The sequence below is a fragment of the Ambystoma mexicanum genome, chromosome 2p (assembly GCF_040938575.1).
Source record: "Ambystoma mexicanum isolate Mex_15411 chromosome 2p, UKY_AmexF1_1, whole genome shotgun sequence".
NCBI lineage: Eukaryota > Metazoa > Chordata > Amphibia > Caudata > Ambystomatidae > Ambystoma > Ambystoma mexicanum.
The window spans coordinates 1,148,090,638-1,148,116,794 of record NC_090923.1 but is presented as its reverse complement, the minus strand read 5'-3'; the positions used below and the strand labels follow the sequence as shown (position 1 = coordinate 1,148,116,794).

Genomic DNA, 26,157 nt, shown 5'->3' with positions numbered 1-26,157 from the left:
TTTAATTTGGCAATCGAACACCATGCAGTATTTATACGCAATAAGGCTGAGGTTGCAGGCTTGAGAATGTCTGGGGAGGAGTCAAAATCTTATTGTACACAGATGACATGTCACTACTGTTGTAAACCCTGACGGGAGCCAGAGACCCACTTATGCATCTGCTTGAGGATTGTGGATGTAGGATAGATTTGAGGAAGTACAATGCTTTTCCAGTCCAACCTGTAAGGAAGTAAAAGATAGGGATTTACACCAAACTTGCTGGATCAGCGACTTCAGATCACATGTTTCTCCTTGGCAGCAAAAAGCCAGAAAACAGGCAGCTGTTTCAAATGTGTCAGTGTCTCAAATAGTCTAAGCAAGTACTTTGCTAGTGTAAAGGAAAGAACACAACTTGCGGTTCAGGCAAGCAAATTGTGTATAATGTATCATTAAGAAAATGATCCTGTAGATCACCCCCAAGGACAGAAATGGATCTAAACAGGCCTGCAGCGGCAGGCCTTAGCTGTGAAGGTTCTTATGATTAAAGTGATTAAGAAACAGGAAACTGCAAAGCAGATGAACTCACTGAACCACAAATAAACATTCTGAGGAGGAAATGAATATGCAGGCTCCCCTAATGGCAGTAATATAACCTGGCAATATCTTGTGCTTCACATTGTAAGGTGAAACAACAGGGAACTATGTCAGCCATTGCACAAACAGATGTGGTTCAAGCTGGTGAAACATCAGCACTAGGGCATCCACAGTGCAGAACCACAGGATTAACAGAGAACACGTTTCAGGACTAAGTCAGTTTTTCATTTAAGATAAATCACAATAATTGGGCTTTCAGTCCTTTCGGCGAGTAGGGCTTGGCAGTGCTTTGGGTCTCAATGATCACTACATATTTTACATTTTTATCCTGGCCTCTTTCTCACAGCAGGAAAATGGTTCCAGATGGTTTAAGACAATACAAATGATAGAATGAATGGAATGGAGAAAGCTCTGCCACAGCAGGTGTGCCTGCACCTGCCCTCAAATTCACTGCAACCAGCCAACCCCTTCACTCAAGACACCCACCACAGGGCGCCAGCCTGCCCTCCAGACTGACAGCAGAAGGTGCCAAAATCTGCCAGGATTTCAACATGGAGCCTTTGGATCCTCAATGCTATGATCCAAGCCATCCCTATTTTCTCAGGCGTCCAATACAAGGATCCATTTCCAGCCCTCACTCAGCCAACTATTCTTATAGACTGCCACCACAAATGCCCTCAGGAGGATAAATCAAGGAGGCAACTATTGATCCACACTACTAACACAAAAAACCAACCCTGCCCTCAGAATGCAGCCAGACTGCTGATGTTAAGGGGTCAAACTAGCAACACTACGAGACTACACGCGCCTTGAAACTACAAAAACAAAGGGACAAGTTGTTGCCCGAAACACACCACTCACTATCTGCAGTGATGATCTTCTAGTGTGGACCTGAAAAACGCTCAAGGTCTAGGTCATGTAGACACTATGCCCACCCTCAACATCAGAAATCGATGCACTGATATCAAAAGACCTTTTTGTGCGGGCGATAGCGTATCCATCTGTAACGTAAACTAATAGACTGCTCTGAGGCTAACCTTTGCTATTAGATCTTTTTCCCACCCTCAACAACTGAGATCCACGCACTACTTCGAGCCTACCTTTTTGTCCTGCAGATCCGTGGACAACTCATAGCTGTCGGATAAGGCTTTGGAGCGCTTGAACTCTTCCTCCTCCTGCTTGCGCAGGGACACACTGGCAGGCTGCAGGCGAGCTCGCTGATTCCACTGAAGGCTGGCAGGTGATGGTGGTGGGTGTGATATGGATGGTGGTAGCTGGTAGTGGTCACTTCTGGAGTCAGCGTTGCAGCGGTATGGGATCTGGCTGTTGGGGCCGTCCACTATCGTCCCGGACTCGCTGCCCTGAGAGTCCCCCTCCACGCTATGAAAACAATTCAGAGGTAGTTTTAAAACACTGCACCCTCCCAGATGAATTGGTTTTTATAAACAATAAGGTTGACTCCAGGGTGGGGTGCAGGAAACAGAGGGGGAAAGACACATGACTTTTAAATGGGATTCATAAACAGTCTCAGTCTTACTTTCACAAGACACTTGGGGATGCACACAAAGACCTTGCCCTTCCATTGAGCACAGAACTTTCCCCAACTCTCACACAGAGCTTCCTTGACACTGATGACATTTATAAGAGAAGCAAGACTCAAAGATCTTCACATCTTTGTATGTGTGCCTCTTTTATTCTACATACCATGACCCCCATACCTTCTGCACTTGGAAATCACTGCCAGGAACTCTAACTGCTCCTATCTGTGCATCACTTATATTATCCTCAGAGGTAAGAAACGTTTCATCTTTTACACAACTGAACCACTGCAGTTACGTAATACTCCTTCACCTACCCATCAATGATATCAACTATGGGGGCAAGGACCACTGTTTTTATAGGTATGTTTTACTAATGTCATTACCAGAGGCAGGAGCACACGCCCCTTCTATACCTGTGGCTCAATTATGCCCCCTACAGGGACAACCACTACCCTGAGTCTGGTTAGTTTAACCTTTACACAACACTGGCAGGGGTCCTATTGTTTTCCAGTGCCAGGATAGTCTTTAATATTCTGCCTGGGGGGGAACACACATGCCAGTTTACAGAGACAGTTGCGATTTAACCCCACTAAATAAGGATGTATATTCAAGGAGAGTCAAAAAGGTTTATCTCATGGTCCCTTCTGAATGGAGTGTGTGTTTGGGTCTTTGTATTCAGATTCTTAAGTGTTTGGGCAACTAAAGCCACAGGTGAGATTGTGTGGGCATTTTGCGACATAACTCCTTCTGCTTACCTATGTGTGATTCTGTTTGGATCAGACAACATGCCCACTCAGATTGTGTGAGCCTTTTCTTTTTTCTATAGCTTGGTCATTTTAGGGAATGTGTGGCATCTGGTATGGATAGAAACATTTTTGGGAGTGGTCTCCCTAGGTAAGTGACCAGAAAAGCAAAAATACTGTGAGTTCCACTAGAACCTCTGTTCAGTCGCCTGGAAGGGCACAATAGTGGTAAGAAGCCATTGTAACACGGTGGGTCTTAAGGAAGTATCTTTTTGGGGGAAGTCTCCCATAGTTCTGCTCCAGGTACAGAGTTCATTTTACAACATCTAGTGGTTACAGCTGCTTGGAACCATCAGTCTTGTTTTAAGCCCACATTATTCTGAAGATAATCTTATACATTTTATTTTTTAGCTCAGTTGTAATCATGCATGTAACCGAGACAATTCCAAGCCTCTATATGTGGGGTTGTGGCCTGCACTCTCACTTGCGGCCATATCTAATCCAATTATAAAACACTCATGTGTGGAGACGCTCCTTAGAAGGCACACCCATCACACTATTGTACTTACCATTTCCTTTCTCTGTGTATGGGAGAGGCTACTAGAGAAGGGCTCTTCTAACCCAAGCTGCCAGGCAAGGCAAATAATGGAGGGGGGTGTGTGTGTGTGTGAGAGCGAGGGCTCAAAACGCAGTACCCTTGTTGTGCCAGGTCAGGTCATTGATACCTGTATGGCCAATGGACTTGTGCCCCATTCCTATATCTTGGTCTGACCTGGGGTGGCCCTAGGAACACCATGTTTTCAAACTATCACCTGGAGCTGCTCTCTTGCTCACTGGAGGCTGTATAACCTCCTTATATAATTTCTTTGGGGAGTAAGCTTTAAACATTTAATCACCACCTGTTATTACAAGAAGGCTAATGTTGGCCCAAATATATTGCAAACTTTAGACTCTGACCACTCAACTCTCTGATCACCTCAAATCAAACAGCCTACAGCATGATTAATATGGCTTCCTCCCTCATCAATGCACTGGACCTACTATTGTAGATATGCATGATTAATATGGCTTCTTCCCTCATCAATGCACTGGACCTACTATTGTAGATATGCATAATTAATATGGCTTCCTCCCTCATCAATGCACTGGACCTACTATTGTAGATATTCAAGAAGAGCCGTTTTCGCCAATGCTTGTAAAAAAAACAAGTGCCAGTGCCCAAATATTTTCTAGCACACCTGGCAGACACTGAGCGGGCGGACCCCGGCCCACTGCTACAAACACCCATGATTATTCCCCCACAGTGCCTACATATTAAGCGTTAACGCTGCAACTCCCACTGGCTATTCTGGACGATGCATGCACTAGCCATGGCAGATGTGCAATTTAAAGATACCAAACAAGATAAAATAATAAAACATACTAGTTTAAGACAAATGTTTAAGTGCTTTTTTAAACACATCATCATTGTTAACCTTTTGCTGGGATTGTATAGGTGGCAATTGGAGCATGTTGACCATCTATCCACAGGAGAACGAGCAAGCCTGCTGCCTACTAAGTTTAATTAAATTGACAAATGCAGAAAAAATTATTACTGAACGTTTAGACGTGTCTGTCAAACACTGCAGTAAACGCTTAGTGTATAGGTTGACAGTCATGAAAGGCACTCCCCTTAGGCATCGGCTTTTTCCCTTGCCTGTCCCCTGTGTTGGTGATGCTGGCTGGTGGCTGCCCTCCTGTTGCCGACCCACACTAATGGTGTAGTGTTGCTGCGTATTGCAGTAGTGGAGGAGCTCCAATGCTATGCAGGACGACTGGAGAAGTGTGTAGGCGTGCCCAGCACAATCACCCAGCAATGTATAACTACCACTCTGTTGTCTACGTGGGTCATCAAGTTCATGAATAATGATGCGCCGACACAGGGTGAAGAGAATGGGGCCAGTGCACACTGTTGTTGCTTGTTGTGTGACAACTCCTGAATGAGATTTAATAATAAAGTTGCCAAAACACAACATCATAATCAGACTGAGTCTGAGAAAATAAGTGCTGCGGCTCATAATTCAGTCCTGAGGCTGCAAACACCGCCACAAATTAAGCACTGGTTTTCAGCCAGGAATCAACGTCTATCATGTGCAGGCGGTCTTCATGCCTCAGAGGGCTTTGAAACAAGAAATCGCAGTATTTCGCTGCACCGCCTCTACACGCCAATGGGCATCGACACTACATCAGCCTTAAAAGGTTTTAGTTTACCCCTTTCCTTTGAAATTGCCTTCACCTTAAGGAAGCTGGCATGGCTCTTACCCACAAACATTGCCATCACACCTGGAGTGCCCCAAGGATTGGTACGATCGCAGATTTTCTTTACTGTCAATGTGTTCCTGTTAGCTTACAACTGCATGTTTTACAAATGTGACTAACACATGTGCACCGCTTGAAGCACACCCAAAGATGAATGGCCAGGAGAACTGTCTAAATAAATCAAAAACCGATATGCAACTAATTATTGGCCGCGTGGACACAGAGTCTCCTCTAATTCACATGATTCCGATCATTGGGCAGCATCCAGCTTCAAAGTATCAAGTCTACAACCTGGGAGGATTTAAGTGTTCCTTTTGATGCAGCTCTGTCCTTCATCCCATAAGTCAACTCAGTCAACCTTCTTCCTCTCAGGACTCCTGTGTGGACTCCTTACCTTGTTGCCCCACAGAGCAGTGTTGTTTATTGCCGGGGATCATCTGCCTTTTAGAACTATTATTACATACTCTACTCTGGGCTTGCTGTGATTATTTTGAAAAGAGCTGCAGCATTTAGAAAATTATGGAACCTGCCCCATCTTTGATCTAAAGCACTGAAACCATATCTCCCCATTCATGAGAAGACCATACATTGGCCACCTATGAAAGAGTGTGTAGAATTTGAGACGTGCGTCACAATTAGAACTGGTTTGTATGCCCATACCCTCGGGACAATCTAATGTAGGATACACAGAGGCTCTGTAGAAATATGAGAAAGCAGAGGCTAGCTAGCAGCAGATCCCAGTATAAAACCAGGTGAACAATAATTGCTTGACTACCCACCTCGAGGAAGGTAGGAAGTAGAGCTAAATGCCTCATGCAGAAATCTGGATGAATCACTTGGAAAATACCCAATAAGCTGGAAATACTTTGCCAGGTAATAGCGAATAAAGCCAGACAGGAGTATGTCCAGGGCAGGCATCACTAGGTAAGCCCAGTTTGCAGAGCCATGGGGGAGACTTAATTGAGCAAGCTGTAGTAGAAATCCCTTACCACCAACCACATATCATAGAACATATCAGGTACAGGGTGATGCGAGCATGAAATCCCCCCACCAAACAGAAGACAGAATGGTTGCTGGCACATTCCTTCTTACTCTGGCTTGCATGGTAGCCAGTGGAGGAGGCCGGACGGGGTATAAAGGAGGAATATGAAGGACAGCCAAAGTGTGGATGCATGGTCACATTCTAGCTTTCCCAACAATCCAGCGGGGATACTTGCATGGCCTCTGCGGTTGGCAACATAGGTGTGATGGCTTACATTCAACTTCAAGTGCAGGCAACAATGCAGGCACGATGTGCCGTTACCCCAAAAGAACTATTTATGTGTAGTTGCTTCTCAATAAGGATGAAATGCACAGTGGCACATTTAAGAAAAAAGGGCTTATGAAAAAAACAATTACTGAAATTGTGCATGTCACCTCTGACGAGCACAACTTTTCCCTGCAACTTTCCATGAGATGTAACTTTGCTATCAACACACCTGTATAATATTGTGGACTTTTTTGTTCTGACTTCCTTCCAGATCTTTAAATTCCATTTTGTCCCTCTGCACTTAGTCACCCTCTGGATTTAAGATCTTTCAGACTGTTTAGTGCAGGTGTGCTTGCACATTTAAAGGAAGTATATCCTTTAGTTTTATATGCATTTACCTGTTCAGTAAGGGAGAGAGCGTGTCTGTGTGCAGACCTGCTGCCTTATGTCTGATTGTCTGTGCTATAATGTCAGTGAAAGGTAGCGAGTTATAAAAGGGCTGTCCTTGGTGTCTGGTCAATGAAATTGCTGAAGAAATAGATGGCTTTGGATATTATCAACATATGACTGATTCATGCAGTATAACTTATAACACATCCTGAAATAGGTCGTAGCAAGTATAGCCAATAGAAAGGGCACCCAAGATATGATGTCGGTGTCGACTGGGTGACAGCAAAGGGAACCAATTTAGTGGCATGAATGGTTCCTGTGTTCTTCAAGAGAAATGGTCACCGAACCCACCCAATAAAGAGATGCCACCAAAGAGATGTCATAGTTTCTAAAGAGTAGACGGCATAGTAGGTCTTTGACTCCCTGGACGATTCAAATGGACTAAGCAAACTAAACACACTCATTGATAGTTTGAAGATAGCTTGGTGGACAATGATAATTAGGCGGCCTGCATATTACTGCTGAGGGATGTAATCCTAACCTGCAACCAAGGACAATCCTAACCAGATGGCTACATTCCAAAATGTCATAACACTTTAAATGGACCCAAACCTATACATCCTACCGATTCTGGAGAATTCAATATAGCAATTAACAGAGTGGGCGGTGGGGGGCAGGGGCGAGTTAGTTTATCAAAATATTCCGACTTACCTTACCTACCTTAAATAAACATCAATTACAAAACCCAACATCATACACGGCTGGAGCACAAACACGCACGTTTCCAGTGTACCAGTGAAATCATTGGCATCTTTGTCATGGGCAAGATACCACATGGCAGCAGGCAAAGAGATGGCACTGCACTGATGTAATGCAGAAGAAACATGGTAGGAGACATGGCGAGTGCTTCCATAAATTATACATTCTATTAGTTCCATTAAGAAGAATTCTTTTTCGGCATGTTCAATTGCCAGAAAAACAGACTTGTAATGTCACAACATTTACAATTTCTTAACTTAAACATTAGCTGCATGAAAGATATTACACAGCCACTCTCCCATGGACAGCATTGGTTCAGATGGACCCAAACAAGTGTTCTATTTAGTGTATACTTCTATGTGTACATAGCACAAACCTTTCCAGAAGTACAGCATAGGCTATACACTAAAACACAAGCACACGTGAACATTGGTTACACAAATTCGTTTGAGGAAAGCAGTTGACTATGTAAAAGGTTCCAAGACACAAGGAGAACTAGGCTCCTCTTTTTGTGGGATGGGAAGTGTGTACATCAATAATTTGAGGGTCTAGGAGCTTATCAGCGTACCATATTTTAGCCATAAAGGCTGCTTCCAAGATATAAAAATTCAGTTTTAACAGCTTTTTTGTTTTAGTATTTTAGTATTTAGAATTGCCAAGACGAGATGCCACTGTAGTGTTTTCAATGTGCCACAAGAATCAGAGACATGGGGTTTGAGACAACAACGCCAAGCAGGCAGTCATGTGTAATGCCAGAGTGGGCACAGACAATCTCTATGTTTCTTTTTATCGGTTTACGAATATGACACTATTGCCCCTTTTGAGAGAGAGCATGATGTTGCTATAGGTAGAGTGGGATACCTCACCCTGACCTTTCAAATGCTTCCATCTGCCCTGCTGGTTAAAGGGATTTGTGCCAGGGCCAGGGGTGTTGTTAGGTCTGGAAAAGATCAGGGGCTAAGCTAATGTCGGGACTGTCGGGACTGCCGGGACTCGGGGCTAGCTATAGCTTTTTGGTTGTAGCCCCTGAGCTTCTATCCGGGGCTACAACCAAAAGCACCGGGGCTATAGCCCCCGCAGAGTCCCCGCAACCTCTAGCACCTGGCCAGGGCTCTAGGAAGTAGAGAGCAGTGGGAGGCCACCTCTTTCACAAAACTGAGAGCAGTAGAACTTCACCCCAAAACTATCTCTCTCACCCCAAAATAACCAGGTTCTAAAGTCAGATTTTAGCAGAGAAAGTGTTATATTGGTGTATTTTGTATTATGTGTTCTTGTAATGCGCTTTTAGGGTTTTATTGGCGAAATCAAGCTAAACTGAACTGAGAAACCAGCCTTCTCAATCAAGTGCATCTCCTGTTGTGGCCCCTGGGCTCCTAGGGCAGCGGGATGAAAAACCATTAGAGGGTCTCCACTTCATTAGCCTTATGTTGTCCTAAGAGTCCAATATATCGCTAGATAGACAGAGGGCAATCTAAAAGGCCTTTGCCAAATTCCTTACTTTCACGACCAGCAACAAGCCAACGAAAACTGGAATAATGATCTCAGTCATCATTTTCAGGTACCTGCCGATATAGACACAGCGTGATATGAGCCTCCCCAGAAAAGTGTGGCAAATTGGTTAGCCTGTTTACTATTCTCTTCCCATGCAGCAAACCCCATTTGGTGTACCAAGATGGGGGCTGTTTTACATAGACACGCATTAGTATGCGTCCATGTGCATTCTGCAAAAAAAACCCTAGCTGGGGCTATCACATCCACACACATGTTCTAATGTGTTTTTGTGTGGAAGTATTTGAGAAGATGAACTAATTCGAAAACACTACGTTAAGAGAAAAAAATGAATGCTTTATGATAACACGGCACACTGTATGGTGTGTGTTTTATAACACACGACGGGTGCTTAAATTAAGATATATGTGCCTCTATGTTTGTAGGCCGATCTCATTTAATGAGGACGACCCCGCGTCTGGAGAAAACACCAGCGTGGTCCCATGGAATTAGCATCCACCCAACAAAATCACTTCCCCAGGATCTGAGCAGGCGCCAGGTCAGTCACCATCTCTACACTAGCCGTCTACCAAACAGTATGGAGACGGACGCCATATAAAACTAATTAACACTAATAAATGTCTTTTATCTGAATGTCATTTTTCAATATAGACTACACAAAAAGGGTTAGGATACTGACTAAGATTCCACAATCAATTCACATCTTGTCCGGATGAAGGCCCACTAGAACATCTAATGAGATGGCCGCTTGGATATGCGAACCATTATCAAAAGGGCTGAAACACCCCCATGTCGACGCAACTCCAAAAGAAACACCCCTTGATCAAATAGGAAAGCAGCTAACATACGTACTTGTGTGTAGCCATTGGGCGATATAGTTTTGCTGTCTGATTTAGTTATGGGAGAATGGTGTCACTTCGAGTCCAACTACACTCAAACACTATGGTTGTCTGCATACACCCAATAAACAAATACTGTATCAAATCTGATTAAGATATTTGTCAGCAGTCAAAGGACATTAAATACTAACCCCACAACAGAGGATTGCATCAGAATCAGTTGGGACTGTTGTACCTTAGAATGTATTGAAAAAACTTTTACTTTTATTTTCTGTGATATGAATGTGCTATTAATGATTGACACTATGAATGACATGAACTGTGTATAATAAGACAAAATAAATGTCTATGTATTAGAAAAAGACAAAAGGCGTTGTGCATCACTAATGATATCATTGCACTAAAAGTAGAGGGGAATACTAGACTTGGTAGAGGGGAATACTAGATCTGTGGCAGGGGTAGCTTTTCCAACTCTCTCTGCATAATATGTGGGAAGAAGGAAACAGACAATAAGAATTGGTCTGTTAATCTCTGCAAGAAAGAAATAGATAACAGAAACTCACCTAAATTCAACAGGATGTTGGATGGAGCTTGCAGGGACAAGATCCTTCTGAGGCCTGAGATACCAATGTCCAATAGGTTAGGCACGGCAGAAAGGAAGGGGTATGAGATTAGTGGGATTAGTAGAACCTATACCCTGGTGGCACGAGAGCACATTCTAAGAAGAGATAAGAAAACTGAGTCCTTCCGGTAATCCAAGAATCCAGGTAAAGTACATCAAGATGAGAGTCCAATGAACAAAGTCAATAGCAGATGAGCTGAATCCGATATGCTACTGGGCGAATAGAAATGGTACAGACACCAAGGAGAATCCAGTAGAAAAGTAAGGAGACAGATAGGTATAGATTTAGTATACAGGATGCCAAAGCAGGAACCAAAGGCCAAAACATCAAAGTGAATCTAAAAGAGGAGTCAGAAAGCAAGCAGGCAAAAGTTCCAAGCACATGTAGGCAATCGAGGGAGCATACACCAGACATCAAAGGGAATCCAAATGAAGAGTCAGAAAGCAGACATCACCAGATACTCAAACAATCCATAGCGGGTCTTGAAAGCAGTCTTCCACTCATCTCCTTCTCCTATCCTGACCACGTTATAGGCCCCCTTTAGGACCAGTTTCATGAATATGACAGACGTTTTCATCTGGTTAAGGAGTACAGAGATGAGGGGAAGCGGGTACTGATTCCTTATGGTGATGGCATTGAGAGCCCTGTAATCGATACCTGTTCTCAAGTCCCGCTCCTTCTTAGGGACAAAAAAGAGTGGAAAGGTAGCAGCTGAACGTGAGTGCCGAACAAATCTATTAGCCAGAGCAGTGTTCAAATATTCCCACAGTATCTCATCTTCCTTCACGGTCAATGAATACGCTCTCCCACAAGGGACGTTGGAACCCGGTATGGGTCTATAGGGCAGTCAAAAGGTCTGCGAGGAGGTAACTGCTCTGCATGTTTGTTGTCGAAAATGTCAACGATCTGAGGGCACTCTGATGATCACACCCACACATGGTACACATGAGAGCAATGCTGTACAAGGGGAGACTGGTATCTGGTCTTCTCCCTGCATGCAATGGGTGCAGCAATAATCGGACAGAAACAAGACTTCTTGCATTTCCCAGTTGACATAAGGGTTATGAAGCCGCAACCATGGCATGGCCAGGATTATCCTGAACTGCAGGGCAGTGATAAGTTCAAAGGACAAGGTTTCTCGATGCCCTTGTAAGGTACACATGAGAAAGCCTCTCAACTGGGCGCTTTAATAGACCAGAAACAAATGCAGTACCATCTTCCGCATTGACGGCTTTAGGACGTTTTGGGGCATGACTGGTAAACCATGCTGTTGTGCATACCGAAATCCATATATCAACGCCAAGGCCCTCTGTGTGGTACAGGATCCCAAACTGAAGCATAGGGGTCGATACACAGGCTTCATAGGATCAACAAAGATGGAGTCCAGAGGTGAAGTACTCATCCGAGGGACTCCCTTCTATGGGCGAGTTTTGGCATTTCCCTGTTTTTCGTGCTGGACGTTTGGAGCAACTACATATGATATCAACCAAAAACCCTCATCGACATAGAATGGTCTTTTGTCTACTCTATCGTAAAGTAGCAGTTAGTGGACCCCTCACCACACCTATCTGTATCGGTTCCAATTCTGTACATGCATGGGCAGGAGGTGTGCCTGTTTTAAAAGAGACAAACTGCGGATACCTTTTTTCTGCCTTCCACTCAGCTCTCCTGGTATCGAGCTGGAGAACCATGTGCAGTAATTCATGGAACCCAGAAGGCAAAACAGGAACTGTGACTAAGGTATCTTTGAGATCATCACCCTATAGAATATGGGTGCCTTCCGGTCCTCAGGCCATGGGGCTTCTGCAGCCAATTGATTGAAATGGGCCACGTCGGCTAACATGGAAATTGAACCCTGCCTTAGGTCTAAGAACTCTAAATCAGTTGCTTGCCTCTTGTAACGCGTATCAAAGACACAATTCATAGCAATCAAAAGGGTATCAAAATCATACAACACAGGACCGTTAGCTCCTACCTGTGGATTTGCCTAGGCAGTGGCAGTGCATCCCAAATGGGAGAGTACAAAAGCTTCTTCGGTAGTAGCATTGGTGAAGGAGCCAGGGCGACACAAAAAATGTAACTTACATTGATTAATGAATGTGCAGTAAGTTTGGGGTCTCCAAGAAACCGTTCTGTGGCACTAGAGGAAACTGAGAAAGTAACAAACCAGACACAGGATTAGGTGTGGGAACGGAATGGATGGGTGCTGCAGCAGCATCTCCTGCAAATTCGTCGTCTGGAAGTAAGGGATGGCTGACACTCTGTGGGGCGTCTATTCTCTGATCGATAGAAACATGAGCTTTGGCCATCACGGATCGGAGATCTGAGATCACCTTGACTAATGCTGCTAAGCATTCAGACTCTCTCCGCATGGTAATAATGGTACAGAGGTGCAAGAAAGGTTATGTTGGGCTTTCTCATCTGTTGTGACCCATGGGCTCCTTGGGACAGCAGGATGAAAAACCCTTAGAGTTTCTCCCCAATGGAGGGTGACTTTCCTCTCGAAACAGGTGTTCCCAGAAAACGGTATATGCAGTAGGAACTAATGATTTCAGATGGAAAGGTGGAATGGACGGCACCTGGGATTCTCCAGGCTGTGGGGAGAAGAATGTAGACAATAATAATTGGTCTGTTGACAATCTATGCAAGAAACAAATAGATAGCAGAAACCCACCCAAGTACAACAGATGTTGGAGGGAGATTGCACGGACAAGATCCTACTGAGGCCTGAGATACTGTAGAGGAGGTCTTTACATGGCACAAGGCCAGGCGAAGATATCAGAACTTTTCCAGACAGAAGATGCGGTCTCGAGGCCAACCACAGTGAAATAATTGACACATGGCTACTAAAGTGATGATTGATTTTAACAATGAGGAAGGCCGGCTAACTAAGGGGCACCTCGCACCTGGCCGACCATTCTGCGAGCTGCTAAGCAAAGTGGAAAAGTATGCATGGGGTTGGTGCCCACCCAATCACAATGGACCAAATAATCTACGGACCTATAGTTAGTAGAACCAATAGGACGTCATACTTTTAGTGACGTCCGCAGTAGTCATTTTGAAGGAAGGGCTTAGATGCCCACATGACAGTGTTTACCCAATCCCCTCACTCCGTTACCATATACAGATATAGTACCTATATTAAAGTTACCTTTTCCTAACCAATAGAATTGCATGTCAACTTTTGAGTGTTACATGTCAATGATGATGAGTTTTCAGTATAAATGCTATAATTTTTATGAAGTTCGTTGGAGTTGAAGCGAGAAGGAAGATCACACCATTGCTGATATTCATAACGGCCCGTTTTTTGTACTGGTCATTAAACGGACTCCCTTTGCCAAACCGTTTGAGTTGTTCTTATTGATTGGTGTTGAAGTATAAAATCTGCACCCCCATCCATCTCACGGGTGCTGCTATCTTGCCTTAAAGTGCTCCTGAGCAAACCCTGGTTGGGGGTCTCGGAGCACAATACCAATGTCTAATAGGCTAGGCACGGCAGAAAGGAAGGGGCAGGAGATTAGTGGGATTAGTAGGACCTATACCCAGGCAGCATGAGGGCGTACTCTAAGAAGGGACAAGAAAACAGAGTAAATCCAGTAATCCAAGAATCCAGGTAAAGTTCATCCAAGATGAGAGTCCAATAAACAAAGTCAGCAGCAGATGAGCTGAATCTGGTGTGCTGATGGGTGAACAGAAACAGGTACAGACACCAGACACCAAGGAGCATCCAGTAGAAAAGTAAGGGCACAGATAAGTATAGATTTAGTATACAGGGTGCCAAAGCAGGGACCAAAGGCCAAAACATCAAAGGGAATCCAAAAGAGGAGTCAGAAAGCAAGCAGGCAAAAGTTCCAAACACATGTAGGCAAACGAGGGAGCATACACCAGACATCAAAGGGAATCCAAATGAAGAGTCAGAAAGCAGGCGAGCAATAGTTCGGTACACAGGTAAGCAAAATATAGTCTCAAGAATAACAGAAGAACAGGGCAAAACACAGGTCACTTACTTCATTAGGAAAAGCACCGGAGACCCTCCACAGTCAGCTTTTACTTTCCCGGGAGTTGCTGAAGGGTGCTATGTGAAAGTGCTGACGCCACACGTCAGCGGGGCAGTGCATGTGATGTAGTTCTCCTGTTGTTGTGGATGTCGTTGGTACGCCGTCTGTGTATCCAACTCTGGGATAGTCTCCATGGCAACCGCTAGCCATGCTGAGTGGTCCAGGAGCGGCCACGGCTCCTGACAACCCCTCATCATTAACCTACCAATTGTTTGGTTGGATCCTTTGTCACATACAAAAAATAGGCAACTCAATGCTGCCTCGGTATTAGTATCAAAAAGGTAAGCGGAGTGGTCACGGGGTCAAACACCTTTTTTTTTGCAAAAAAAAATGAGTTTACCTGTGGCACTCATTTAAGAGAAGATTAAAGAAACCGCCCCGAAGACCTGTATCATGTCTTTCTCCTATACAGCGTTCAAATATAGTAAAAAGGCCATGTGGGGGAAAGGAAGAACAGGAATTCTCAATCCAGAACCTATGAAGGCAACAACAGTTATATCAACCAGCAGAACCCTTGGAACGGTCTAACCTACAGACTACAGAACTGCAGCAACGTGTGCAGACCCATGCACTACAACACACAACATTGAAGACTAAGGCAAGTGCCTCGTAACTTGCTACTAGGCTGCAGCAGATGCTGTGGGCCACCACAACAACCCTGGTGCTTCTGGCTATGAGCTCTGCAAAATCCCCAGGCGCACAACTCTCGAAAGTCAAGATAATCGCAACAAAGTTACACACATGTCAATGTGCCCATGCACAACTTGATCATGGGCCATTACTGTGAGAAACCTGAGGGTGTCCTCACACCTACTCCCCTTGGATTCTCTTCTCAGGTGGCCAGGAAAAGGCCATCGCTTTTGGATCCTGGGGGTGGAGATGTGAGGGAGGATCACCTGGGTGGAGAGTCCTTGGGGATTGGGGGTGAGGATGTCCGCAGGCGAGACATGGTATCCCCCTTTTCCATGTGATAACCAACCTTACCCTCTCCATGCCTTTATAGGCTGTTGCCAATCCCATTATATCATTCCCCCTCAGTCACACCACTATAGTACTGGGACAAAAAAGAGGCGACTAGGAGTGGTACACAATAACATGTCATTTCACCACTCTGGTACTGAGACAAGGAAGAGGCCTGAGGACTGTTAGGCTCAATCATGTTCCGAGAACATCAGGCAAATAGGCTTAAGGACTCACACCTGCAAGCAGGTGCATAAAAGGTAGAGCCGACAATCAGAGAGGGGAGACCAGCAGGAGAGAAGCCTGGCTGGGTGTGTCTGGCTTGGAGGAGATAAATCCTGTCGAGAAGGAGGCTGCCAAGGACAGTCGTGCCCAGAGGCCAGGACGCCAGCAAATATACAGTAGAGACTGCGACACCGAGGCCCAGGCGGGCCGCGGGAAGATCACAGCTGTTAGAGCCTCCTTGGTCGGGTACTAACAGCCGGAGCTGTGGGGCATGGAAGAGACCCCAGGGCTCCAAGCTACCGGCAGAGTCTGTGGGTGGCGAGCAGAGCTGCCGGAAACCAACAGAGAGGTTTCCAAAGTGCGAGCATGGCTTACAATGCTACGAAGACAGGGACGCAAAGCAGAAATCAAGGAAAGACGACGCCCGGAGGAGCCGACAGTGACCGGTGAGTGAACAAAAGGGAACATTTGTACCGGGCGCTCCTGGGGTTACTGCAGAGAAAATGTAATTGCTGGGTGAATGAAAATAGATATGCAAGCAAAAGTGACCCCAAAGTAAGGGGTTATACGAGCAAGTTGAACTATAAGAGAAAGCCTTGTGAATTAAGAATTGTTGAATACCGGACTAAAGGAAAGCTTTGATAAGCTTATGAATGGAAAGCAAGCATGTGCGAAACACACGTAATAAATACTGAAAGGCAATGAACGAATCCTGTGAAATAAAGTGAAAAGCAAGTGATGAACATCACTGAAGAATGTGAAAGTAATGTGGTGAAGGAAAGTAGGCACTTCATAGTGAACTTAGTGAAAAGAACACATTGTGGCAAAACCAAGATACCGGCAAGGAGAAAAACACATTGTGGCAAAGCCAAAAGACTGGCAAGGAGAAACCAAAGTGAAGGTGAACCAAAACACAGGGGCAGAGATACCTGTGTGGGCAAGAAAACCTAGGGTTATCGGTTGCGTGACGACCTGTAATGGGTGGTCCCACAACTGAGCCTAGTCCGAGGATACCCTCTCTGTGAAAGCCAAAGACACATACAGATATGTGTGAAAGAGATTGCTCTCTTCTGCTTTCACTTCAGCAATCTGTGTAAATTATTAGGCAATCAAAAGGAGTGCAAAGTTGACCTGAAACTGGTTTTGAGTATTAAGAGACTAAAACGAAGTGGGAGCAGGCAAGCTGGACAAGCTGATGTCTTGGGGAAGGGAAGCCTAAGACCTTGTGAACTTTGTTGTTGCCTTGGGGAAGGCAACCTCAAGGTCCTTTTGGAACTGTGCTATCTTCTTGGGGAAGGGAACCGTGAGACTTTGTGGAACTGCTTTGAACTTGGTGAAGGGGAGCTGGAAAAGAAGCCAAGAGCTGAGAAAAGCTCAGTACTTTACTTTGGAACACTACTTAGTTTGTTGTTGATATCCCTAAACCACATTGTTTAGCTTTAGTTGTGAGGGCAGGTATAGGTTTTGGACACAGACAGACTTTTGAGTTGAACTTACTGTCTCAGACTATCCTTAGGTAGGGAAATCCCACCTCAGCATAGGGCAAGTTAGGCCTTACACCATCCTGACATTTAAGTTAATAAAAGTATTTCTATTTGAACTTATCTGTTGTCTGTGTCTTGCTTCATGATGCCTCCACATTACCCATGAGCAATGTTTCTATGGAATGTGCACAGCTTTTTAAACAATGATGACCAGAAGCACATTTTTCTGAATAGGCAATGTATGCTTCATTTTTGCTGTGAATTAGCAACAATGTAAAATGGCTCAGGTGCATATTGATCGAACTCGGTTTGCTTTGCGATTAGGCCCTTAATGTGGCACAATAATGAGCACAAGAGCAGCACATTTTGCCATTCCCGAAACTGTTTGAAAGGATTTTCACCAATGAGATTATGACTAGCAACGACCTGTCAGAGGTGGTCCAAACATATTATTACTTAAAAGACACCATCTTATTATGAGCTGCCTATAGTAACACGCCTGATACATATATGATTTTTGAGGGTGTCAAGTAAGCCTTGGGCCATCCCAAAACCGCTCCCCCACACCTCCAGTCCCAGGGACCAATGAAAAACATGTTTTTGTCATGGCACTAGGGGCTCTCAGAGATGGCATGAGGGGTGGGTGCTCAAAATGTTGCAAGACTTGGATGACCCAGTCAAATGAAGTACTGCTGGGCTTTGCATGTGGCATGCTCTACGACACCGTCAGTCAAGGTTAACTAGTAAAAAAACGTTGCCATTGTATGGAGCCATTATTTGGGGTAACTTATACAGCACTAAAAAACAAGCTTAGATACCACTAAAAAACAAACACGTCAGAAAGCTCCACTGCGTTAGTGATGCCACAGCTAATAATATTGTTCAAAAGAATATGGGGTTTCATTATATTCGACTGCTGGTATAAGTCAATAAAAGTCTGACTGGGTGCTGTCGAATCCCTGTTGAGAAACTTGGTGCGTGAGTTAGTCACCTACCCACACACACTATAAATTCCGTTGCTATCCTCCATCAAAGCAACCTTGCCTCCAGTGCTTAATTTGCGAAACAATATGTGCCAAGGCCCAAATATTTTCACGCATTCCTGTGCCATGTTGGTGTGGCAGCTTCCCATGCTCGCCTGCCACCACCCACCGCTAATCCCCCCAATGTCAACATATTTGGGGTTGCAGCTGGAACTCCCAATGGCACATTCTGGATGACAGGTGCACCACCCATGGTGCCGTACATGCCACGCTCCGGCCATACCATTGGCACTGCTAGATATGCATGAGTGTGCCTGCCTACCTGTTGAACTGGTTTGAAAATCCAGCTCATTGTTATGATATTATATTTTATTTATAGCGCGCCCATACACAAGTGTTTCAAAGCGCGACTGGTTGTTAATGGAAATGGATAAATATCATAGCAGCATCAGCATGGCTCATCCTGATCACATGGCAATGAGTCTACGCGGAATGCAACAGCACATGGCCCATGCACACTATTAATGCTTGTTAGATGACTACAGCGGTTAGAGAGGAGAGGAATGAGGGACAATTCAGAATGTTGGGCCTGTGTTCAGGAATGTGGGACATTAGAGCACATTATGGGATTGCACAAGGGTAAGAGGCTTTTGGTTGGAGTTTGATAATGTCTGTGAAAAAGTAATAGGTGAGAGGCTCAAATACGATTACAAAACATAGATATCGGGTAGTGATTTGATGTTAGATGACCTGTCTACAGGTCAGAAAAAATGGATCTTCAGGAGCGCAATGGTGGGGAAAAGAACGATTCTGAGGGGTTGGAAGACAGCAGAACCTGTAACTATTGCCGTGTGGCTTAATGAAATGCATGATTTGGCAGAGATTGAGAGGGTACCGCAGAGAGAAGAAAAATTTATAATTTGAAAAAATTTGGGGGAAATTTCCTTTCTTTATAACAATTTGATTGCAAATGTGAACTCTGAGCTGTGGTAGGGGGGTAAAATTGAATTCTATGATATAATCTTTTTGAATTGTGTATTATGTGTTTTGTTTACTGTACGGTACTTTGTGTAAAGTTTAAACTAAAATAAAATGTACAACAAAATAAAAAGATGACTACAGCTACCAGTTATAGTAATGAAGTTGCCAAAACACAGCATCATCATCAAACTGAGTAGTAGTGGTGCAGATCAGAAGAAAGTCCCAGGGCTCAGTCCTGGCAAACACCCCAAGAACCATCTAGCGTCTAGCCCAGTCTCTGCAGAGGAGCACAATCTCCCTAGGAAGGTCTCAGGAAAGAGGCGCTTTACTAAAAAGGACTTCAAGTGGAGCAGGGTTAAAGGCTTTTGATTGTTTACATCAGAATTGGCTTATTACTTGGTTGTATCAATCATGGGGGCTGTTACATTTTAAACACTCTAAAAGTTGTTCTTGTAACGTTATAGCTACATACATATTTCCCCAATGTCCCCAATGTGGACGCCTGAATATTTTCATCTGTTATTTTATAAAACAATGTTCACTACTTCTAGACAAACCCAGGCATGAGGGACCCACAACAGAGCACTCCCACCCCAAATGCAACTGCAAGTTTACTCCTCACAGAAGCAGAAGCAGTGGAAGACAGGCTTTGCACTTCATGAATGAGGTGCAGTGTAACTGCTTAGGCACAGCAGGCACGGGACTCACATCTGGTCATGCCACCCCCAAGCCGTGCAGAATTTGCCTCAAAGTGGGAACACAGCTTATGAAAAATGGCACGCTTTGTGTGAAATACTTCATGCTCGTCAACGGGTGCACCACAGTGTCCTAATGAGGAGAGGCATGGGTAACCATTTCAAGTTGCAAGCTACCAGCCAGTCCTAAAAAGTCACTGGGCGCATCAATTCTACACATACAAACAGAACATCATTTCTTATTTGCCAAGTGTCTAATATGACTACCAAACGGCTATTAGTGCGTGCAACATTTGTGCCCTGGGTGTGGTATGAGGGCAATCACACTTCAATGTCATTGTCTGGCACCCGTTTCATTCATGGGCTCAGTCTGCACGTGTTCGACTCTCCCCCTTGAGTGACAGAAGAGTAATGCAGATAGCTCCACCCACCAACTTCAAAACATAGAGATGTCACTTATATCCATCCGCGTGCACTTAGGCCGCCAGAGTTTAAAGGGATACAAAAAAACCTGCATACAATCAAAACGGCAATGCCATTATAAGGGACAAACATTTTCACGAATACAAATTTTTGTTTCATTATTGCTAGTTTGCTATGTGAATTATTTGATCTGTTCGAACAATAGGAGGCAGTTTGTCTTTCTGCCGCACAGTCTTCATTTCCATGGCTGAGATGTGCAGGATAGCATGGGAAAGAGGGCAGCTTATTCACAGAGCCGCACCCAGAGAATCCATGCCGTTACAATTGGTAGTCTCATTCGGTTTGTTTGTGTGACTATCATATTAGTAATTCATTGTGCTTGTGTAATTCAGCAATTATTTTAAACATATGGTTGAGGGGTAAAACTATGCATGGGTGAGTAAGTGGACGAGTGTTGGATGCGTGTATTGGTGTTTGGATGAGTAAGAGGATGAGGGATGGATGGCTTGTGAGTGACATGGTCAGGGATGGTGAACGGCTTTGAAGTGAGAGAGTGAGTGTGGGATGGCTTGGTTGGTGAGGGAGAAGGTGGACATTGTATGAATATACAGAAGAGGTCGAGTGTTGGATTATTGAGCTAGGGTGAGTGTTGGATGGATGGATTGGTCAGAGAATGAGCGGTTGAGTCTTAGCTGAAATGGTGACTGAAAGAGTGCACTTGGTTACTGGGCTAGTGTTGTCTGGATGCACGTATGGCTACACGGATGGATTCTGTGAGGTTCTGCAGTGTGTACAATTTCAAGTTGAAAGCTACTAGTCACACATGAGATTCACTCGCCGTCATCGCGAACATAGGGCAGTGCATAGCAGAACCTTCCGTGTGCAAACAAACTCTAACATGGACCAATGAAATGTACACTCACTAGTGGCAAGTGCACATTGTTAGGTCTGGTACTGGGTGTTGGATAGATGAACTGGTGAGTGAGGGGGTGAGAGGGCAAGTGCTGGATGGAAGCTTGCGTTGAGAGGATGAGTGATGGATGGATTGGTGGGTGAGTGATTGGCTGGGTGTTGGATGGATGAGATGGCGAGTTAGAATGTGAGGATGACAGTCGGATGGATTGTAAGAGCTTTTTATAGGGTGAGTGTTGGATGCATGGATGGATTGGTGAGTCAGAGTGGGATTATTGTATCAATTAATTGGTGATTTTGACAGTGAATGGGAAGGTGAGTGATGGATGGATGGATGGATGGAAACACGGACGGATAGATGAATTAGAGGGGAAGTGAGTGCGTGACAGATGGTGAGTGAGGAATGGATTTGTGATTGAGAGAGAGAAATACAATGACAAATGGATGGATTTGAGAGTCAGATAGTGAGTTTGATTATGCATTTATGAGTGAGAGAATGAATGCCAGGGTGATTGTTGAATGGATTTGTGATTGAGAGTGAGAGGGTTAGTGTCGGATTCATGAATAATTGGTTTGGTGAAATAGGATGACCTTAAGACCCTACTTCTCAAAGTACATCTTGCCAAATCACTGATCGCTCCAATCAACCCTTTATTTCGGTCTAGTGTTCCCTCCCTCTAGGGATCCCCTACCTATCCTAGCTCTGCTGCTACCCTTTTACCCCACATGCAGCCCAGGAGTGGGTCCCCTGTGTCCAGTGCTCTGTTGCTTTACAGCTAGGTTTGTGCTGTATAAATTCCATGCATGCATACATACAAAGAGTGAGCACAGGGGTAAGTGCTGGGTGGATGTGTGAGTGAGATGGTGAGTTGGATGGGTGGACTGATTGGTGAGTGTGAATGCTTCATGAATAGATAAGTTAGTGAGAGATGAATGGACCGGTGATTGAGGGATGGCTGGATTGGTGAGTGAGGGGATGAGGGCTGGGTGGGTGCATTGATGAGTAAGAGGGTGAGGCATGGATGGATAGTGAGTGAGTGAGAGGATTTGTGTTTGATAGGTAAATATCACCCACAAAGCAGTCTTGAGTGGAACACCAACATACTTGGCGGCTAAACGCCACATCTCTGTAGGTTCTCTGTCCTCACGTAGAAAAACTATCAAAACATAGGAGTCTAAGCTGGCTTGTAAAGAGAAGACTATCAAGCAGTCCTTCTCCTGTCATTCTACTCTGTGGTCATAATTTCCTGTATTTTCATCACAAGACATTGTTGCAGCCACTGGAAAGCCTAAATATGCCTCCCCGGTTGACCCCATTCCTCTATCGTTGTTGAAAGACATCATGCCTCTGGCTGCGCCTATGATTACGCAGGCCGTCAACCTCTCACTTAGCTCTGGCTCTATTCCTGCTATGCTAAAGTACACTTTGGTTACTCGTCTTCTGAAGAAACCCTCTCTGGACCCATCTGTCACTTTTAATTTCCATCCCATCTCTCCACCACCTTCCTTATGAAACTGTTACAACCTCTGGTGGGCCACTGTCTTAGTTCTTTTTTTAGAAGACTCCTCTTTTTTTTACCCTCAACAGTCCAGCTTTCGACCAGGCTGTGGCACAGAGGGAGTCTTAGTGTCTGCTGTTGATGATCTGGCACGCTTTCAGGATCAGGGTGGCATGGGAGCGTTGATTCTTCTTGACCTCTCTGCTGCCTTTGACACTATTGATCATGTCATCCTGCTTGAGCGCCGTCTTAGCGATGGCCTCTCGGGTGCCATTTAGCTCCTCTCTCTCGGACCAGACTCAATCGCTTGCCCTCCCGCCTTTTGTGTTCTGATACTGTTTCTCTACTTTGTGGTGCCCCTCAAGAGGCCACCATCTCCCCGGTCTTGTTTAGCATCTACATTAAGCTTCTGACCAAGCTCATCCTCTCTCACGGCTTCCTGTGTCACTCCTTTGTAGATGATACACAAATGATTGTGCGCCTTGATCTTTCTCAGGCTGACACTGCACTCAGGTTTAGGACCTGCTTGGATGCCATAGGGGGAAGGGATGAGCAATAATTGGCTGAAGCTGAACGGTCATGAGACCAAGGTGTTGGTGGTAGGCCCCCCCTCGAGTATGGCTTTTTGAACTCCACCTTTCTGGCCCCCTTCTCTAGGCACATTTCCTATTCTGGTAGCAGCTGTTAAAGACCTAGGGGTAAAATGTGTGGCTTCTCCTTCTGACAAAAACCAGATCAGGGCTGTTTGCCAGAAAGGTTATTTCCAGTTAAAGATTTTGCGCAAGGTTCTCCCTGTTATACCAGTCGAGTTTAGGGCCACTCTCTTTCACTTTTCAGTACAGAACTTTTGCCATACTGTGCTTAATGCTGGTGCTCGGTCTGAGTCTAATTTCTCCAGAGGTTGGCAGAAAACGTTCTTGAAGTACAGGCAGGGACATCCTTTAGGGGTCGCCATAGGTTGCAACTGCGACCCCTGTGGTCTCCCTTGCTACCCCTAAGCATTTTTTTAAAAAATGCAACCTCCTTGGCTGTGGCCAGCACCATGGGGCTCTTTGCATCTGGAGTGTCTGGCTTTCTTGTTCAGCTCTTAAAACAAAAACAAAAAAACAGGGGTTCCACAAGTTTAACACTTTCAGCAGTGACCCGTAATAAGAAAAAATAGGAATAACAAATAATTTGCCTTTCTGGAATTCTATACAATAATTGCTAAACACATTAAAGGTTTATTTCAGGCACACTTCACGGGGTGAGTCACTGATTTAGTCTGTTCTTAAACACCTCAAGTCAGCCTTTCATTCTTCTGAAGTCGATAAATGAGTACAACACAGGTTGGGTGATATTGTATGTATATTTGTTCTATATAACACATCATTATCATTTGGCCAAGGACGTCTGCTTGGATTCAAAGTAATTTGGTAATATGGGCCTATACACACTGATATTAATGATAAATATGGCGATCCATTCTTGTATGAAATGTAGATCACATTATAGTGATATCGTAACCATATTTTTCGTAATGTACTTAGGAACAATGCTATGTGATGCAACTTCCTGTTAAGTCAAGGGGTGAAAGGTTGTGCTCCATCACTTCTCATGATATCAAATGACCTCATGTCCTGTGATGTCAGAGGTCAAGGGTCATGTGATGTCACTTCCACTACCCTAGCATTTTGGTGAAATGATGTCCCTGACCACAGGGAGCTAAAACATTTTATCTATGATGCCATGTTTATGGCACACATGGATTAAATACACTTCTAGGTCCAGAGTCAACAACGTAGCCTTTAAACTATGTCTCTGCATCTCACCACTCTCAGTTCTTTTTAATTTAACATAGCACTATATACCCGTGCTAGCTTTCTTTCTAGCCACTCTCAAATTTGGCAGATAAGGAAGCACAAGAAGATAACTGATTTCCCCAAGATAAAATACATTTGGGCATACAAGGAAACAGTGATCAGAATCGGCCCGATATTTCGGCAAGATCAAAGGGAGCAGCCGACGTGACATCACAAAATCCTCAGACACGTCACTGGAAGTCACAACGGATGATTTTTTATCACCATTCGTGGCAGAGTATTTTTAAAAAATAAATATTTATTGAAAACTCGAGACTGCATCCTGTTAATAAGCAGCGATTTACAACAGGTTCAAGCACCCAGATATTGAAACGTGCAGAGCAAAAAACATACTTTTAACAGATCAGTTGCACTTATTGAATTATGGAAATTTAAAATTAGGCTACTCGTGTTGCAAAGAGCAACAACATGGTAGTAATTGTGCCCCGGATATGAAGCCCATGATGTTCTGTTTCCAAAGAGTATTAATCAGCACTAGACCACACCTCTCTGCAGCAGTCTTCTTGGTATTGTTTAATTTTGTATAGTGGCGTTCAGATTGTTCGAATGCATCCCTAAGCCTCGAACATAAGGGACTACATAGGAGAAGAAGTGATCTGACCAAGATCAACCACATTTGGTTAAATGTACAAACTGGGATCTGAACTTATTTGTCTAAAAACATGACAATCTTTGGTCTCCAGCATGTTGGCCTGATTCCTTTGTGCATTGTGCTAGACCTAGCCTGGAGGTGAAAAACTTGGGCGTGATGATTGACGAGAACCTGGCAGTAACAAAATCGTGCTATTTCACTATCAGGAAATTGAGGAAAATGTTTCCCTACCTAACACCATCCCATCAGGTGCAAGTATGTAACGCCTTGGTTCTCCTCGCGTCTGGTCTTTAACATTTATGTGGGCTTGCCTGAATATGCCATTATTAGACTGCAAAAGGTACAAAACACAGCAGCAAGGATCTTAACAAGATTCCAACATATCGCTCTAGTGTTCCGCTCTCTGTACTGGCTTACTGTAAATAAGCAAATCACTTTCAAAGGTATGTGCATCGTCTTTAAATGCCTGCAGCACCCAGCAGCTACGCTGCTTCGAATAAAGCGTAATTCCTTCGCTAAGGCACACTCGGTCAGACCAAGATTGGACAGAAGACTGACCCCGCCTTCTCACAGGAAAGAGATATTCGGTGGCTGTTCATTTCTGGTACAGGCCATCCGATACTGGAACACTCTACCTGTTGATTTACGGAAAGAGGCAACCCTTCCAGCTTTTAGGAAAAAGCTAAAAACCTGATTTTTTAACTCATAATTTACTGCCGTCTTGGCCTTTGATACATTTGTTTTTCTGGGCTTTCTTTAACATTGGACAGCGCCGAGATACCAAATGGGAGATTGTTGCGCTTAATAAAACCCACACATAACATAACATAAAAGACAGTAACTGGTCAGGTTAGGCAACATTGTAGCTGCAGTGACAGCTCATGGGCCAAGCACCTTCGCACCCAGGCTGAACCTGCATGTCACGACTTAGAATCCCTACATGGCCGACTTAGTCCTTC

The 26,157-nt window shown here is 44.5% G+C and overlaps 1 protein-coding gene across 7 annotated transcripts in view; it reads right to left on the bottom strand.

The window, feature by feature from the left end:
* Positions 1–26,157, bottom strand: part of IQSEC2 (IQ motif and Sec7 domain ArfGEF 2) — a 1,791,459-nt gene that overhangs the window by 522,766 nt on the left and 1,242,536 nt on the right. For all 7 annotated transcript variants that reach the window (XM_069645245.1, XM_069645244.1, XM_069645249.1 and 4 more), the window contains one exon: positions 1,674–1,953. In XM_069645245.1, the coding sequence (XP_069501346.1) occupies positions 1,674–1,953 (280 nt within the window). The remainder of the gene's footprint in view (positions 1–1,673; positions 1,954–26,157) is intronic.